The sequence below is a fragment of the Delphinus delphis genome, chromosome 17, assembly GCF_949987515.2.
Source record: "Delphinus delphis chromosome 17, mDelDel1.2, whole genome shotgun sequence".
In the NCBI taxonomy this organism is placed as follows: Eukaryota; Metazoa; Chordata; class Mammalia; order Artiodactyla; family Delphinidae; genus Delphinus; species Delphinus delphis.
Window position 1 is genome coordinate 15,849,057 of NC_082699.1, and position 18,107 is coordinate 15,867,163.

The 18,107-nt window shown below is 42.9% G+C and overlaps 1 protein-coding gene and 1 long non-coding RNA gene across 7 annotated transcripts in view; one reads left to right on the forward strand and one right to left on the reverse strand.

The window, feature by feature from the left end:
- Positions 1-18,107, forward strand: part of LOC132440201 (uncharacterized) — a 59,176-nt gene that overhangs the window by 25,737 nt on the left and 15,332 nt on the right. Inside the window, exon 2 of the long non-coding RNA XR_009522536.1 lies at positions 15,687-15,732. This is a non-coding gene — a long non-coding RNA (uncharacterized lncRNA). The remainder of the gene's footprint in view (positions 1-15,686; positions 15,733-18,107) is intronic.
- EYA1 (EYA transcriptional coactivator and phosphatase 1) overlaps positions 14,128-18,107 on the reverse strand; it is a 150,394-nt gene continuing 146,414 nt past the window's right edge. For all 6 annotated transcript variants that reach the window (XM_060035176.1, XM_060035175.1, XM_060035173.1 and 3 more), the window contains one exon: positions 14,128-14,405. In XM_060035176.1, the coding sequence (XP_059891159.1) occupies positions 14,325-14,405 (81 nt within the window). In that variant the 3' untranslated portion in view covers positions 14,128-14,324. The remainder of the gene's footprint in view (positions 14,406-18,107) is intronic.

Sequence of the window (18,107 nt, forward strand, 5' to 3'; positions counted from 1 at the left end):
ATTCAGAGTGATTGGAAGCCTGAACTTCAGGCGACAGCTTTTAAAGTATGCAAATATATATAGTCCTGTGGGACCACAGGTGTAAGCTCCACTGGCCACAGGTGCCAGGCAATCTGGAAATGTCCCTTAGGTGACAGCTGCAAAAATTTGGACTCCAGATGAGTGTATAAGTGCCTTTCTGGGAGATACTGGTAAGTTGTACTGAGGCAGAGGGAGAGTGCAAAGATGGTGTCCACTGGCCTATGTCTCCTGAGAGCACCTCCATCAGCCTCTAGATGTGTGCCAAACCTGAAGTCTGCCCCTCAGATTGAAGTTCTGGAACAAGCAAGTAGGCTTCATTTACAGAAAGACTGGGGTTGTATCTCTGTCTACTGTCTGTGCAGTGCACTGGGGGTGGTAGCCAAGAACTGACTCTCCAGTTGTTACCGTCCTGTGGGATCTAGGAACACAAGCCCACCTGGCCACCAGAGCCAAGTGATCAAGGGGTATCCCCTGGGTGGAAGCAGCAAAAACATGGTACCAGATGTGTATAAAAGCTCCCCTCTCGGAGACATTGGTGCTCTGGAGCATAGCAGAGGGAGAGCACAAAGATACCATCCATCCTCTCCAAGATCTTTGGAAGGGATTACAGTGGGCCCTTAGATGTGTGTTTAATTAGAAGCCTATCCCTCAGGCTGCAGCTATGACGATAAGATAATAGGCTTCTTTCATAGAAAGACTGAGCTCCTTGGTCTGTTGCTTTTTACTGTGCCTGGGGGCGGGGTCTCCAGAGCCAGACAATGTAGAGGTTCGCCTGGTGGCAGCCATAAAAATCAGGGCACCAGACCAGTATAAGCTCCTTCTGGAAGATACTGGTGAGCTGGAGTGAGGCGAGCTGGAGAGGGCAGAAAGATTGTGTCCACGGTCCTCCGTTTCCTGAGGGCATCTCTGTAGACCTCAAGATGAGTGCCAAACCAGAAGCCTGCCCCTCAGGCCAAAACTTCTGGACAAGTTAAAGGCCTCTTTCACAGAAAGACTGGGGACCAGTTTCCATCGGCTACCTGTACAGTGCCCTGGGGGCATTAGTCTGCCAAGCACTGCGCTCTGGAGCGTGGCAGAGGGAGAGCACCAAAATGGTACCAGCCAGCAGACCCCCTAGACGTGCATTCAATCAGATGTCTACTTCTCAGACTGATGCTTTAAGATTTGCAAATATCTTCTGGAGGGGAGTTTTATATGTATCTGGTACCCTGGTTTTCACATCTGGTGCCCAAATTTTAAGGGCTGCTGCCCAGGGAATGCCACTTGATCACCTGGCTCTGAATCCTGGATCCCACAGTTGGAGTAACAGTTGGAGAGACAGTTCTTGGGCTGCCATTGCTCAGAGCCCTTTGGTGGGTAAGTCTACACGTGAGCCCTTTAAGAGCTGTTTCTCAGATGGTTATAGCCTGTGGGTCTCATGGGCAGAGGCCTCATTGGTTTTCAAGGCTAGATTCAGGTCTTAGAAGTTGGGGTGCCCACTGTGGGGTTCAAACCCTTTGGTCCTCAGGGAGGTACTTCAGGTTTAGAATTCCTGCAATTGTGGGCTGCTGTGCCGGGGATGGGGTTTATGGAGAGATCGTGTCCCAGCCTCTCCTACTTGCTTTCATGGGGGCCTTCTCTCACCTCATGTGTAGGAGTTGCTCAGCCAGTTTTTAGGGTTTCTTTCAGAGGGAGTTGTTCCATGTGTACTGTAGATTCAGGGTGTCCATGGGAAGAGGTGAGTTTAGGCTCCTCCTATGTTGCCATCTTGAACCAGAAGGCAAGCATTCATTTTTATGCTCTGATCATGATTAGCCCAGCCCGGTAATTATATATTTTTGCTCCCCATTGCATCCTTAGCTGTATTATGCCTAATACAACTTCTGGTGAATAAATGATGAATAATATTTCTCTGAATAAATCCCCAGAAGTGGAATTTTATAGCAGCTTATTTAATTGAAATATAAGATACTAGTGTATTTAATATGTAGAAGACATCAAAGAAAAATGCAACAATGGATTAGAGTTTTCGGGGTAACATAAAAATGTGCCTGTTGATCTAAACTATAAATCAATAGCACTGTCAACTGATAACTTCTGAAGATTTACCATGTGATGGGCTGGATACTCTGATGGTATAGGAAATGAGGCACTCTTCCTGCTCCAAGAAGTTTAAAATGCTGGGTAGGGGGTTAAGAAATATATATATGAGAACCAACTACTGTTTTGCAAGGCAACGGATAATACTAAATAAATGGTATAAAGAGTATCTTCCTCAGTAATCAGAGGAGTGCAGCATGATCCAGCTGAGCAGGTGTTGTCAAACAGTTTTACAAAGAGGCTGCACTTCCACTAGTATTAACTCTCTCTTTTATTTCAGTCACTCTGGTTGTATGGGAAGGTATCGCATTATTTTAGTTGTCATTTCTTTGACAACCAATGAAGTTGAGCAACGTTGTCTATTTTTAATCAGCCAGTTGGATATCCTCTTATATGGAGTGTCTGTTCAAATCTTTTAAAAAATCTTTTATTTTTTTGGTCTTTTCCATATTGATTTGTAAGAGTTCTTTATATATTCATTTTATGAGTACTTTGTCAGATATATGTGCTGCAAATCTCTTTTCCCACTGTGGCTTGCCCTTTCATCCTCTCTCTTTTTGTAAAATTTTTATTGAAAAACAATTGATTTACAATGTTGTGTTAAGTTCTGCTGTTCACCAAAGTGATTCAGTTATATGCTCTTTCATTCTCTTAATGGTGTATTTTGATGAGCAGACATCTTAATTTTAATTTAGTCCAAGTTATAATTTTAAAAATGGTTAATAATTTTTTTGTCCTATTAATAAATCTTTCTGAAGTTCATAAAGCTATTTTTATATGTATTTTTCTAATGTCTGTATTACATTTGGACCTACTGTCTTTCAGGATTTTATTTTTGTGTATGGTGAGAGGTAGGGTCAAGATGCATTTTTTACCCAAATGGAAATAAAATTGATCGGCACCATTTATTGAAAAGGCCATCTTTACTGTACGTACTGTCCTAGTCATCAGTGACAGAATATATGTAGTTCTATTTTTTATTCTTTTCCATTTTTCCTTGTTTATTCTAGGGCCAATATCACACTAATTGCTATAGCTTTGTGATTGGTTTTGACATCTACTAGTAGAAGTCTTCCTGCTCTGTTTAGTTGAAGGAATCAGCTTGTGTGTTTTCTCTCTCTTTGTAATATTCAGTCTTCTAATTTATGAACATGGGGCATCCTTCCTTTTATTTAGGACTTCTTCAATTTCTGTCAACAATATTCCTTAGTGTTTAGATTTTCGTTGCAATTAGATGATACACAATTTGATGTTTAGCTTTTACTTTTTGGGTCCAAGGGCTGGCAAATCTTAGAAATACCTGTAGAGTTTTTAAATAATATGGAAATCCAGATCCTACCTCAGAACTACTGCAGCAGGATCTCTGGCAGCAGGGTTCTGAGAGTCTCAAAAGCCTTCCAGATTTCACAATACTTTTGGTGGAAGTGTAAAAATGAGTGCAGTTTTTTTTGCATAATAATTTGGCAAATTTTATTGCATTAAATAGTCATACCTGTTGAGCTTGCACTTAAATATCTAGGAAGTTAAATTATATGAATTATTTGTGCACATTTATAAATACCCATATAAACGAATGTTTATTACAGCATAGTTTGTAAAGGGAAAAGATAGCAAACTCCCTCAGTTCCTATCAGTGGAAGAGGTACGCTACTCACATATAGTGGAATACTAGGCAGCTGTGGGAAGTGAGGAACTAGATTTATAAATACTGAAATGGAAAGATATCTAAGATAGTTGAAATTTTAAAATATCAAGAAGCAGGAAATTATGTAAAATAAGCCAGTATGTACCTACATACATTACACACAAATGTGCAGACACATAAAGGCAGTCACATGACTGTATCCTCTGGGGAATCTGAAGCTTTCCTGTTTCCCGTCATCCCTCTCTCCTTAAGTTCTATAACTGAGCAGTAGTGCAGTCAGTGAGTGATTCAGAGTCAAAGTACATGAAACCCAGGATGATTCTAAGTGGAAATAGTTGGGGTTTTTGCCAGTGAAGTAGTCAGTGCTGGCATTCAGGAGTCCAGTGGCATGAATTCCTAAGAGTTTGTGAGGGAAATGATGGTTCATTGTACGTTCATGTGGCGGCAGGTTGAGAACAAAAAATCCTTTTACAATTTTACATATTTCTCCATTTCTGATAAGTAGGCATGCTTATATTACATAAACTTTTATTTTGTTTTCCATGTTAATGTTTTTTAAGTATACCATTCAGTGGCATTAAGTACATTAAAATAGTGTGCGACCATTAGCACTGTCCATCTCTAGAACTTTTTCATCATCCCAAACAGAAACTCTGTACTCATTAAACAATAACTGGCCATTTCTCTCTGCCCTCAGCCCATGGTAACCTCTATTTTACTTTCTGTCTCTATGAATTTGCTTATTCTAGGTCCCTCATACAACGTTAGAATCATACAATATCTGTCCCTTGGTGTCTGACTTCTTTCACTTAGCATAATGTTGTTTAGGTTAAGCCATGTTGTAGCATGTACAGAAACATTTAAAAATATTTAAAAGATCATAAATGTGGTGAAAAAAATTCCCAAGTTCATTTTGGTACATGGCCACATTGGGTACCACTGAATGACATGACTTTCCAAAGTATGACTGATGCTGTCACTTGAGTCCGTTTGCCCTCCAGGCTCCTACCTGAGGCCAATAACCTTCCCAAAGGCCCAGCTTAGAGATCAGTTCCTCCAGGAAGTCTTCCTAGACATTCCAGCCAGAAATCTTTTCCATTATCTGCATGTTTTAAACTATGCCCACTGTCCTATTTTAATCCATCTACAGAATTTAAAATTTGGAGCCAGAATTTACAAAGTTTGAGATTCCCACAACCGTTTCCTCGCCCCCCCCCCCGTCCCCCCCCCCATATCAGGATATCTGGCTTCCTTGAAATCTGGAAAACCTGACACTCTGAGCCAGCATTCCTTCGTGGCAACAACTGGGTAGAGCTGAGAAGCAGCTGTCGGCTTCGTAGAGCCCTGCTCTCTTCTGACCATCCCCACCTCTTCCCTCCGAGAATGAATGCCTAGGGCTGATAACAGTATACTTTTTTGCATGTTTTTTTTCTAGTGTAGGAAAACTTCTGAACTGTCACTATCAAATCAGAATAAGGTTTTGTTGTTGTTGTTTTTAAATGAGAGGGCCCTGGGATTTCTATAATAGGCCTGAATCCCTCACCCACTTATATTACTTACTGGCCCCTGTTGTCATTTGAGTTTGTAACCTTTGGTGAAATGAACTCTGGGCATTGGTGTGCAGAGCACATCTCTCTTGCCCTTCTATGAATTTCTCGCAGGAGGTAGAAAGCACTCCGTGAATGGTTATAAATGTCATGCTTAATTTTTATAGCAATTTTAAGGCTCAATTTCTGAAACTGTTTTAGTCATGCTTAATTTTTATAGCAATTTTAAGGCTCAATTTCTGAAACTGTTTTAGACGTTATGCTCTTTCCCCCCAGCTTTGCTCTTCTTTCTTTTTCCATCTGTGAAACTCCCACCTGTTCCTCAGTACAGATTAAATGTTACATTCGCCTAGGAATCTTCCCAAAGCACTCATCTCCCCAGTGACCCCTGCGCCCAAAGCCTCCAGTTCATTCTGATCCTTACCGTTCAAGCCCAAATCACCCAACGCTGCCTTTATCTCAGCAGCCCACCCAGACTCCACCCTGGGAAACATGAACTTCTTAGGACCCAGACCCTGTCAGCACCTTGCACCGGGCTGGGCGTACAGTGGGTCTTCAGTACATGCTGAAAGGTGACGTGTCAAAGGGAACTATTTTTTCAGCATCTCATTTTCTTTAAAGCCTGTTGTTGATGTCAGGCTGTTTGGAGCAGTCTGTTGTTTTTCCTGATTCCTGCATTTCCCTTTGTTTTTCATGGAACACGTAGCACTGATTTCCTGTAAGGCTTTGCAAATAAATATCAAGGTCAGGGGCTGGAAGCCTTGCTGGAGCTCTCATGGCACCTTTGGATTCCACTGGGCCAAGAAATGCTTTCAACCCCAGAGGGCAGAAGTTTTTCAAAACAAGACTGTTCCACTAAGGGCGTGTGCTTCCTCTATCAGTGCAGGCCCCCGCCCGCTTGCATTTTAACTACTTTGAGAAGAATGGAAGTTCTGCAAAACCTTTGGTATTTTTGAACCACTGAGTAGGCTAGGTGATGGGGCCTGCGGTGATTTCTCAGTGAGAGGTTGGTACAGACAGGAACATGGGGGGAGGCGGTGAAAGAGGCCCTTTCTGAAGAGCCAGCGGAGGGGCAGGGCTGCCTCCGCTCAGAGCCCCTCTCCCCTTCCTCCTCCGCCCCGGGGGCTGTCTGGACGCGTGCTCACCGGGACTTTGATCCCTGGGACTTCAGGGGGCCCCTGTCCAGGCCGCCTGCACATCAGGGCTAGGGCAAGTACAGGGGGATCCTGTTCAGTGGTTTCGTTCTTTTTAACGTCCAAGTTGACACAACAAACCCTCCCTCCCTCCTCCTTCACACACTGTCTTGGTTTTCCTTCTCTTTCTTTCCTTTCTTTTCTTCTCTTCATGGTCGACACTTTGCCTTCCATCTGAGATGGGTGGCGTGCTTGTAAATGCAAGGGACGCAGTCAAAGGGGTTTTGCACTGAAGGGCCTTGGAGAGGCCTCTGGGTGCCAATTTCGTCTCTCCGAGGATGCAGCGTCCCTTAAAGGGAGGTGCGAGGAGTGAGCGTTCGGGGGACCCTCGTCCTCCTGCAGATACTGTTACCCGAAAACTAGGTTTGCCTCTTGGGGGGTGTTGAGCCAATAGACACAACCAAGCCAAAGACGGGGAGCAGGAAGGGCTTATTATTCCTTGCGGCCAGTAAGGAGAACCTTAGGGGTCTTTCCCAAAGCGGTGTCTCCCCAGTAGCAAAACTGGGGAGTTTTTAAGCTAAGGTCCATGTATATTCATGAAGGGGCTTGAGCAGAGGAGAATTCAGCGTAAAATTGGGACAAAGGTCGACAGAATCCGAACTTGAGTTGACTGAAGTCAGGAGGGTCAACTTCATCATTCTGTCCTCCCCTGGGTGGGGACCTTAGACCCTGCAGAACTCAGAGAGGTATTATTCTGTGTATTATCCCCTGAGGAGGCAGGAGGACTCTGCTTTGTCACTGCATATTGTTCTATTGTTCGGCTGGCTTTTCTCTCTTCCTGCATTCCTTTGTTCCCTAAAGCTCATTGATTACTGAGACCTGTTCAAGGGCCAGCATGTGGCCAGGCTTAGATCACAAAATGCTGAGGCCAACATGGTTCCTCTTATGTCAAGAAAGCCATTCCTGGTTCTCTTTCTTCGGGGACCCCATAACCTATCTGCTTACAGCACTACAAAGGTCCTGTCCCCTGCCCCCTGCCCCCCAGCCCATCTCCAGGTTAAGTTTTTGGAGGGTGATAGGAAGGGCCTCCTTGATAAGGAGTGATAAGGTGTGCCTCTGGGACACCTGCGAAACGGGTTCCATGTTTCCATCCCCAGGGCTGCCCTAGGACAGACCCTCCTTACATCTCACTCGGGTTATTGCAGCCGGCAGTTATTAAATATTTCTCTCTCTCATTGATCCGGAAGAGGGTGAGGAACCTAGGAGCCTATCAGCATCTTATTCTTTTGTCTCATCTAGGTCGATGAAAATGTCATCCCCTCAATGAGACCTGTTTCCCCAGCCAACATTCATTGCTGTCCCCTCTGGGCTTCTATCATAAGTTAAAATTCTTTGCAACATTTGTCCCCCTAGATTTCCAGTGTCCTGGTCATCCAGTGAGGCCCTCGTCACATCTGCCTTTTCTCACATTCTCTCTGTTTCCCCACTAGATGGCTAATCCCCTGGGGACACCCCTGACAGCAGGCAGAACTCTTCACTCACAGGAGGAGCCCCTTAGATGCTTGAATGGAATTGAGTTGGGGGTCATAAGGATTTCCGGGGCATAGGCATGGCCAACCGGGAATCGGAATGGCTTGGAAGGGAAAGGCCAGGATCTGGGAACTCACACTCCACACATGGCCCAGCCTTGCTGGGAGTTGCGTTGAATGGAGGTCTTTCCCATACCTGGTTGGCCCAAAGCAATGGTTCTTTACCTTGACTGCTGCTGGAGCCCCAACCTAGACAAATTCAATTAGAATCTATAGAGAGGGGCTCAGGGAGTGTTCGAGGCACCCAGGCCACTTCAACGGGCAGCCCATTGAGGACCACTGACGGAAGGATATGAGAGCTTGAGGGGGCCTCCTCTCTTAGGGAGTTTCCCAGAGGTCCCTGCAGAGCCCTGCCAAATGGGGTGGCAGACAGAGGGAGGAGGTGGGGGGAGGAGGTGGACAGCACCCACATGGGAAACACGAGGTAGCTTATCTCCTTTCCCACCTCTGGGTCCTGGGGCTTCATGTCAAGCCAGAGACAAGGTGTGGCAGGCCACGGGGTGCTGGGAGCAGTAGAGAGGAGTGAAGAAAATCCATGTTCAGGATGGTCAGTCTAGCTATGGTCCCAGGCAGCAAAGTCCCCCAGTCAGACCAGCCGACAGACCCAGCCCAGGGCCACCAGGCGGTGTGTAGCCGCACACGCACTAGCTCTGGGCACACTTGGTCCCCCCATCAGAGAGTTCTCTCGGAAGGGCTTCCCTCTGGCGGGGCATCCGTTTTTCTTCTGTTGCCAATAAAAATCCCCGGCGCTGTTTTTTCTCCTTCGCTTCCTTCTATTGCTTCTGACAGAGTTTGCCAGTTAGCTGAGGTCAGGATTTCCTTTTTACAAACAACCTGCTTTCAGTCAGTGGAGCCAAAGGTTTCCTCAATTACAGACCCTTTCATTTCTTCTGCCACAAGTTCGCCTGTCAGTTTGGATAATTGCACAGAACGGAGAGAAATGGAAACGTTTCTGAGAGACACTGAAAGAAAGAAGTGCTATTGCTAACTGTCTCCTTCTGGATTGTCAGAAAACCATCCTGAGTGGGATGGACAGGGCGACGTGAGTCAGCTGAAGCTTCTGTAGCTGCAGAAAGAGAGTGTCGGGGATCCCAGGGTCTGGAAGGAAATTTCTTACAGGTCTTAAATGAACACAGGCTGTCCGCGGCAGCATCTCCACATTGTGTTAAGCAAATGGCTTCCTTTATAGTCATTTGAATTGGGGAACACCCAAGCCCTATTCAAATGTTTTGAAAAGCAACTTTTAAAAGTTATGACAGAATGCACGTGCATTGGACACGTGTAAATGCTGATTGGAAGACAAATTTTAAACCAGTCTCTGGAAGGATGACATAGAATTGAGGTGCTGAGGTTTACAACCCAAAGCATTCAGACATCATCGGACAATTGTACTAACGGTGGACAGGACGCCAAATACACCTTGAAAATGGAAAGCCCTGGTGTGGAGCCAGGGAGCAAGGGGCAAAGCCAACTTCTGTTGACCCGAGAGCCCGTGATCTTTTCATGATTCTGTGTTGTACCCAAGCGTCGCCTGGGGTTATGACTCTGCCTGATTTGGCTGTGACCTCTTGGACAGAGCATTTAACCTGAGTTTTGTAATCGGTATAATAAAAGGGGCTCCGCTAGGCACTACTTAGGGCTAACATCTAAGTCTAGTTTAATGTGGAATCGTGGCCCCAGTGAAGGGTCCCAGGCTGTTTGTGCTATAATGCAGGAGGCTGAATGCAACCTGTTTCTATCCTCTTGTCTTTCTCCTGTGAAAGAGGAATAGCCATGCTCATGGGTAATAAAAGCACTAAGCCTGAAGTTCTACTTGGAAGTGAAGGACAGTTCACGTCCTCACCCCTCCCTCTCCCGGCCACTCTGACCCACACTCCCTGCGCTCCTGTAGTCCTGTGGCCTTTCTTCCCTTCTCATCTTCCCTCTCGGCCTCTCTCCTGTGCTCCCCTTCTCCCCACTCTGCTCAGGCCAACTCTAGCCGGCAGGGCTCAGCTTCGGGGCGGCGTTTCCTGCCTGCCCAGGCTGCCCTGCTCTCCCCACCTCTCACGCCAGCAGGACCACTCACGGAAGCCTCCTTTATCATTGTGATTCTTTTCTAATAGCCACCATCCCAGTGCTTGAGGTCAGAAACTAGATGGCCTTTTTCATCCTGTTTCCTAGACTAGGCCAGAAAAATGCAGTCCCCTTGTAAATGGTCTGTGCCGTCAAAGAGCTGGTTCTTTAGTTGGGGAGAAAAAAAAAAGTCTGAATACTTAGCCAGCATAGTCATGGGCAACATTAAAAAATATGCCAAGCAGTGTCCCAAACACTTTACACATGTTAACTTACTTGGTCCTCATAATAACGGTCTGAAGTAGGTATTATTGTTATTCCCATTTTACAGATGAGGAAACTAAGGCACAGGGAAGTTAAACAACTTGGCTAACTAAAATGGGAAGCTGGGATTCGAACCCAGGCAGTCTGCCTGCTGGGGCCAGGCTCTTAACCACTAGGTGTACTGTCTCACAGTGTGGAGGAGACCCCTCACTCTGGGGGTGTCCAGACTCCTCTTGTGTCTCACTGCTCCCCCCATTCAACCCATTAGCCAAGTGCTGTCCTTGCTGTCACTAAAAATAAATCCAGGTGTCCTTTTCCCCACCCTAATCTGAATCTGGCTGTTGTTCTCCTGGACTGTCCTACTGGCCTGATGACTCGTTGCCCCACTTCTTCTCTCACCCTTCTTTAGCCCATCCTCCACCCAGCAGCCAGAGTGTTCATTCCAAAGTGTGTGTCAGATTGGGTCACAACCCCGTGTAGACCCCTCAGCGGCCATTTAGAATAGCGTCCAAATCCTTCACCAAGACTTTCCCCGTCTCCATTCCTTTCCCAGATCATCTCTTCTGGGACCCATGAGTGTGATTTTCACTCCTAAAACACAGTAAATAGAAGTCTTCTCCTCTGAGGCCCTTTGCCTATATCTTCTGCCCCTCATCTTCACGTGCTGCCTGCTTCTTAGCAATCGGTCTCAGTTCACATGTCTCAGTCCATCCTTTCCAGGGAAGCCCTGTCACCTACCCATATTCCCTGTTTTAATTTTCCACAAAGAATGTTTCCAACTGAATGTATCTTATTCACTCATTCATTCAGTAATTCATTTGTCTGTTCCCGCCTACTCTGATGTAAACTCCATCCTCGTGAGCAGAGACCTCTTATCCTCAGCATCTCGGACAGTGGTGGGGGCCTGGCGAGCCTTTATTTACGGGAGTAGTCTGGACGGCCAGTAAGACTATGGACGTTGGGTGAGAGAAGTTCAAGAGAAGGTGCTAACACTGTGTGCCATGGTGGGAAAGAAGGTTCTACCGAGGTGAAGGCTCTGGAGCTGGACACGGTTTGGGTGGATTAAAGGTGGAGGAAGTCATTGATGGCAATGGGAGAGCTCTGAGCATTTGGCGGGGATGCTTACGGGCTGTTTGGCCCATTAAAGAGCCCAGTCTATATGTACTGAAGGTTTGTTCCTAAGAATAACGAGAGACAACATTGGGAAGAAAGTAGAGGCTGTACTTGGAAACTCTAGAATGGCAGGTAGAGAAATCTGGGCTCTCATCTATGGTTGAAGGGGAGCCCTTTAAGCATTTTGGCCAGAGTGGGGGGTCACGTTAGAAGTGGCGCTTTAGAAAATCCATCTTTTGAGGGTATGCTCTCCATTTTGCCTGTTTTCCATACTTTCTTCACCTGAGACCTAAAAGTCCCTCTGCTCCCTACCCCTGCCTCTCTTTATAGACATTCCCCAAACTTTTCATTCTCGGGTGTCTGAGCATGCGCACACACTTCACTAGTGCGTGCATGTGAAAAACGAACACCCTGGGCCTGATAAATGAGTCAGACCACTGCGTGTTTGATGGTCACATGTTTGTATGTATGAATGCTGTGTTTCTAAGATGAAATCCCAGGAGGAAGCAAGTTGTGCTGTTTTATAGCTCTTTGTCTGATTAATCTGGCCAAATCTTAGCGGTGTATGTTGTGGGCGTTCTTTATAGATGAAGCTCATTTCTGTTGCTGTCCCTTGGGTATTTAAGTGGCTAAATCTATGCTCTGGCATCCAAGACACTTGATGCTGAATTCTGTTCTATAGCATATAAGTCTGAGCGGAGGTCTAGTTTATATAGTTTCGGAGGAAGTAAAGAGCTTTCCCATTCATCTGTTCTTAACAGTGATCAAAGAAACAGCTGTAATTTTTCTAGCTTAGCCCTCTCAAGGACTGATAAAGCCATTCCTACAGTTGCTCTGTACAACTTCCTTTTGTTGGACTGAGCTTTCTAATGCAACCAAGATCCTACTATTTCTTAGAACCAAGAGATGAAGAAAATACCGACAAGTCAAGGAGCTTACAGTACTTCACAAATCAGTTTTATTAATTTAAACACAAATTGAATGAAGAAAAATTCTGTACACAGTTGTGGACACAACACAACACACCTTTATACAGTAAGGGTAAGATAAACTTTGTCTTTTCAGTCTGCAGAGTACAAAAATGTAAAATGGAAAGGCTGAAAAATTGTCGACTTCTGTTTGCTTCAAGCAAAAGAGGAAAAACAAACTGAATTCAATGATTAAACGATTTTGAGAAATTCACAACTGACTAATTCTAGCAGCAACATGAAACTTCAGAAAAGGATAGAGTAGCTCTTTAGCTACTTTGGGTCAAAGCTGGTGTTATTTTTTTCCCCCAATATACTATTAAAGAAAATTCATCCAAAAAGTAATTTCATGACAATGGAAGGCTTTAGATGAGAGAAACTAGTGTCTAGATAAACTGATGGCTCACTTTTGGAGAAACTTTATTAGGGTATTGCAAAGGTGACAAATTTTATTTCCCAGGTTTACGCTTGTCATATAATACAGAATGGGGGTGAAGAGTAGCATTATTTTCTTGGTGATGATGACCGGGCTGTGTCCCCTGCTGGCAATGAACTTTCCTGGGAGGCTGGGGTGGGAGGTGAGTGTGAAAACAGAAGGAACATGAATGTAGGAAGTAATACAAAGTTTTGCTGATTTCCAGATATGTGGTAATGTCCTTCCTTAAACGACAAAATAGCATCTGAGCACATGAAAACTTTGCTAGTGTCCAATTCATGAGCCATTTCATTAATAAAATAGATCCATCATCTACATTCTTTCTGTGGGACGGAGCGTTTGAATCATCTTTTTCCAAGTAGTTACATATACTACATTAGTGTTGAAAATGAAAAAGTGAGGTTTTAAGAGGGCTTTTTTCCCCAAAATTATTTAAGACAGACACTGCCGTGTTCTTTTACCAAGGCCCTCCTAACAAACAGCATAAAAAAAGAACTGATGGGAAAAAAAATTGGAAAACAAAATCTTATTGACACTTGACATCCATGCTTTTGGTCTTGACAACATGATCTTAAAAAAAAAAATCCATTATCTACATATTTATACCCAGTACTTCGAGAAGGCACTGCACGTCTGTGCATATCCTGCCTCATACTTCACTATCAAGGCATTGCTACCTTTCAATATCATTTTCCTAAACAATATGTAAAAGAATCATCCATTATTACAAATTTACACCCAAAATTCTTTCTGTACATGATTGTCTCAGTGATGTACATATTATACGTTTAAATTAGACATATTTTAAACTACTTTGCAATGTGCTAAAATTCAAAGTACTTGCTGTGTCATGAGGCCAGAGCCTTCAGTCGCTTCTCATCATGCTACTGTCTCTTCAGTTATTTGATGTCAAAAAAGTCTGTTCGCATGAATTGTAGGGTTCCTGAATTATACCTCGATAAAGCTGTTTTTTTTTTTTTTTTAAGAAGTCTGTTCATAAATAAGTAGAGATGTACAGATGACCCTGGGTATGAGACACCAAAAAAGTAAACCTTTACAAGAAGATCCCCCCACTGGTAATCAGGAAACCCATTTCAGTCTCTGTTGTGCAATCAGGTTTGCTGTATTGGAGAAGCTGTTTAGGTCACACTGAAGATGCTAAAAACGTAAAGCGTCTGCGGGTCCTTTCTTCACAGGTTCGAACCATGTAGTTAATGTGGCCAAGACACGTTACACTGTGCTAGAACATTCTCATGGCTTATTTGCATTGGATTCACAGTACTAGAGTCAACAGCTGTTCTGAAGAAAGGGATGTGGTCCTTCATTTACCACAAGGGCAGAGGCGAGGACCCACAGCAGCTGGGCATCAAAATGTTGAAATCGCTAGTTTGGAGTCCGGCGCCGACTCGGGACTCAGCCTGCTGGATGTGTCCCTGGTCACAGGGCGGTTGTGTGGTTTCAAAGTGCTAGGGGGCCGTTACAGGTACTCCAGTTCCAAGGCATGATGTAGGGCCATGAGGTCCGAGTGACTGGAGACCCTCCAGAAGGGCATGGCGTGCTGCAAAGGGGCAGACAACGTGGTGAAGACAGAGAACACTCCCAGCACAGGCCCTAAAAGGCTGCTTTGGCACTCCACCATGCTGCCCACACCCCCTTATTCAGTACCGTGAAAACTGCCAGTTAAGATCTCAACATCACATCTGTTTAAAACACAAATTCAAACTTAATCCTCCCCTAAGAATACTGGACTGCGTTTTAAAATGTAATTCAGGAGTCTGTTTCTTTTAAGAAGGTGCTGGGTATTTCTTAAGCAGACCTACACTGCGACTTGCATGCCGATTTCAAATAAAATCCAGTAGCTATGAACAAAACCTTGTCAAACATTTGCCTTTCAAAATCTGGATCCAGTGCATTTTTCATGCTGCAAGTTTAAGCGGTTTTCCTTAGCTGGTAGTATTTTACATTTTGCAAAACTTAATTTTACTCCTGTAAGAAGCGACTTTTTTTTCGTTTTTTGCATTGACCCTGAAACAGGTTTACCATATGGGAAATTTTAAATGAACATCTAAGGTAGTTTTTTGTTTTTCTTGGTGGTAGTTTAAAACATCTAGAAATCTAAATGATGGGAATGTTTGTGAAACACCTGAATTAACCAGAGACAAGAAAAGCAGCACACACACACACACACAAGAGGTTACATCGTCCATGAGGGATAAAAACATGATTATAAACTTTACGGCTCAAAAAGCACTATACTAAGTATTTATGTATCAGCAAAATCTTTTTCTTGGTAAGAGAAAGATAATCATCACGCTTCAGAGAACACAATTCTATTAAGCCCACAGAAAACACTGTGGGGTTTTTCTATGCAAAAAATAATGTGAAGGCCTGAGTATAATTTGCAATTATAGGTCTAGGGAATTTTTAAACAATTCACACTATTAGGAGAAGATGGCATGAAAGCAAACAGAATTTAGAACTGAGGAGTTTTTTGGGGGGACTATCTGTAAGTGACAGTAGGAGCTACTAGCTATTTTGGTGCAGATCACATAGCTGTTATTCTGGGGATGCAAACTATTGTTACTTATTAACAAGTAATCTGCTAAAAACATATACCACAGTCCAATATTATATGTAGACCTTTCTGGATTCTATACTATTTTGGAGTATCTCTATTTTTGTTATCCTTCAATAACTGTCCAGAACCAAGTACTAGAGATTTCTTTTTAAAAATTTATGAAAAAAAAAAAATTTATGATGTTCCACTTGGCAATTTTAGATCATAAAAGTAGACTGTACTATTTTGCATTCATTCATTAGTGATTTTTCGCATTCACAGGCATGGTGTAGAAGACATCCCCAGCCCACCCTCTCACAGTCTGTGGGTGAGTAGCAGAAATGAACAACATAACTGATTCACTTTGTTATAAAGCAGAAACTAACACACCATTGTAAAGCAATTATACTCTAATAAAGATGTAAAAAAAAAGTTACAGTAAAAATACAAAAAAAAGAGAAATGAACAACAATCATGAATGTTCACCTAAAAGGAATAGGCGGGGGTAATTCCCTTTGCCTGGGGAACTGGGAGAGACACTGGTAAGAGGAGGTCATAGTTGAGCTAGTTATGAAAGGCTGATCATTCAGGAGAGCACTGTAATGTCTCTGTGTGTGTGAAGGGGGCTGGGGCAGAGGACAAAGGAGAAGTTCATTGTTAGGATACTGGCTGTGAGAGAGAAAGACATGGCTGTGACATTACCGGCTGTAGGAGCCAAGTGGTGCAGGACCTGGTTAGCCCTGTTAAAGAGTTTATTAATAATAATGATAGTTATGATTAACATTTAATAGTGATAGTTATGATTAACACTTAATAGTGACTAATTCTAAGAAGACTGAGTCTAGTGGAGAGAACAGGGGAGTCAAACATGTTAACAAGTAATTAGAACTAATATTGCAAAATAACATTTTCCCTAACTAAGCACATACTGATGTGAAGCTTTTATGGACCGACAAGAGCTTCCCAGGGCAACTGGGTGCAAAGTAAACAAGTTTTTTCCCTGAATCAATGTTTAGCGTGGAACAAATATTTCTTATATGAAGACAGAGAGATATGGTGGCAAAAGAGGAAAAGAAAAGCAGGTTCTAGAAAGAGGAGACCTGGGTTATACTCTCAACTCTGACTTTTGTCATGATTCAAAGTCATGTTACTAATCTCCCTGGAGCCCCAGTTTGTTTATTTGCAAAATAAGGGTTTAGGGGAAATGACTCAGGGTTGCTTCTCGGTTTAATAAAGTCTATAAACTTTTTCATTAAAATATTCTATTACTTGTACAGCTCTGTAGCTACAGCAGATTTGTAAAGTAATATACATACATATGATCCTACTGCCAAGAACCAGCAGGCAAGACATATCTGCTGAAACTATTTCATTACAATGTAAGGCAGTGTGGGACTAAGAATCAAACTGACCTTGCCAGAGAAATGAGGTAAGAAAAATAAATAAAAGCATCAGAATTGGAAAGGGAGAAGTAAAACTATTTGCAGATGACATGATTTTATATATAGAAAATCCTAAAGACTCCAAGAAAAGAACTGTTAGATCTAATCAATGAATTCAGTAAAGTTTCAGGATACAAAAATCAGCATTTTATACACTAAGAACAAATGATCTGATAATAAAGAAAGTGATTCCATTTACAATAAAGCATCAAAAACAATAAAATACTTAAAAAGTGAAGGATTTCTACACTGAAAATTATAAGACATGGATGAAAGAAATTGAAGAAGACACAAATAATAAATGGAAAGGTATCTCATGTTCATGGATTAGAAGAATTAATATTGTTAAAATGCCATCTACAGATTCAATGTGATCTCTATCAAAATTCCAATGGTGTTCTTTTACAGAAGTAGAAAAAACAATCCTAAAATGTATACAGAACTAAAAGACCCCAAATAGCCAAAGCAATCCTGAGAAAGAACAAAGTGGGAGGCAACACACTTCCTGATTTCAAGCTATATTATAAATGTATGGTAATCAAAACAGTATGGTACGGGCATGAAAACAGACACATGGAAAATGGAACAGAATCAAGAGCCCAGAAATAAACCCATGTATATATGCTAAACTAATATTTTACAAGGGAGCCAAGAATACTCACTGGAGAAAAGACAGTCTCTTCAATAAATGTTGCTGGGAATACTGGCTATTCACATGTATAAGAATGCAACGATTAACCTGAAAAGGACTAAAGACTTAAATGTAAGACCAGAAACCATAAAAACTCCTATATGAAAACACCGAAAAAAATGTTTGGCTCCTTGACATCAGCCTTGGCAATTATTTTTTGGATGTGACACCTAAAGCAAAAGCAACAAAATAAAAAGTAAACATGTGGACTATATCAAACTAAAAAGCTTTTGCACAGCAAAAGAAACATTTGACAAAATGAAAAAAACAACCTATGGAGTGAGAAAAAAATGTTTGTAAGCCATATATCTGATGAGGGGTTAATATCATACAACTCAATAGCAAAACAAAAATAATCCAATTTAAAAATTGGGCAGAGGACCTGAATAGACATTTTTGTAAAGAAGATATACAAATGGCCAACAGGTACATGAAGAGGTGCTCACCATCACTTCTCAGGGAAGTGCAAATCAAAACCACAATGAGATACCAGCTCACGCCTGTTAGAATGGCCTTCATCAAAAAGTTAAGAGGGGCTTCCCTGGTGGTGCAGTGGTTGAGAGTCCGCCT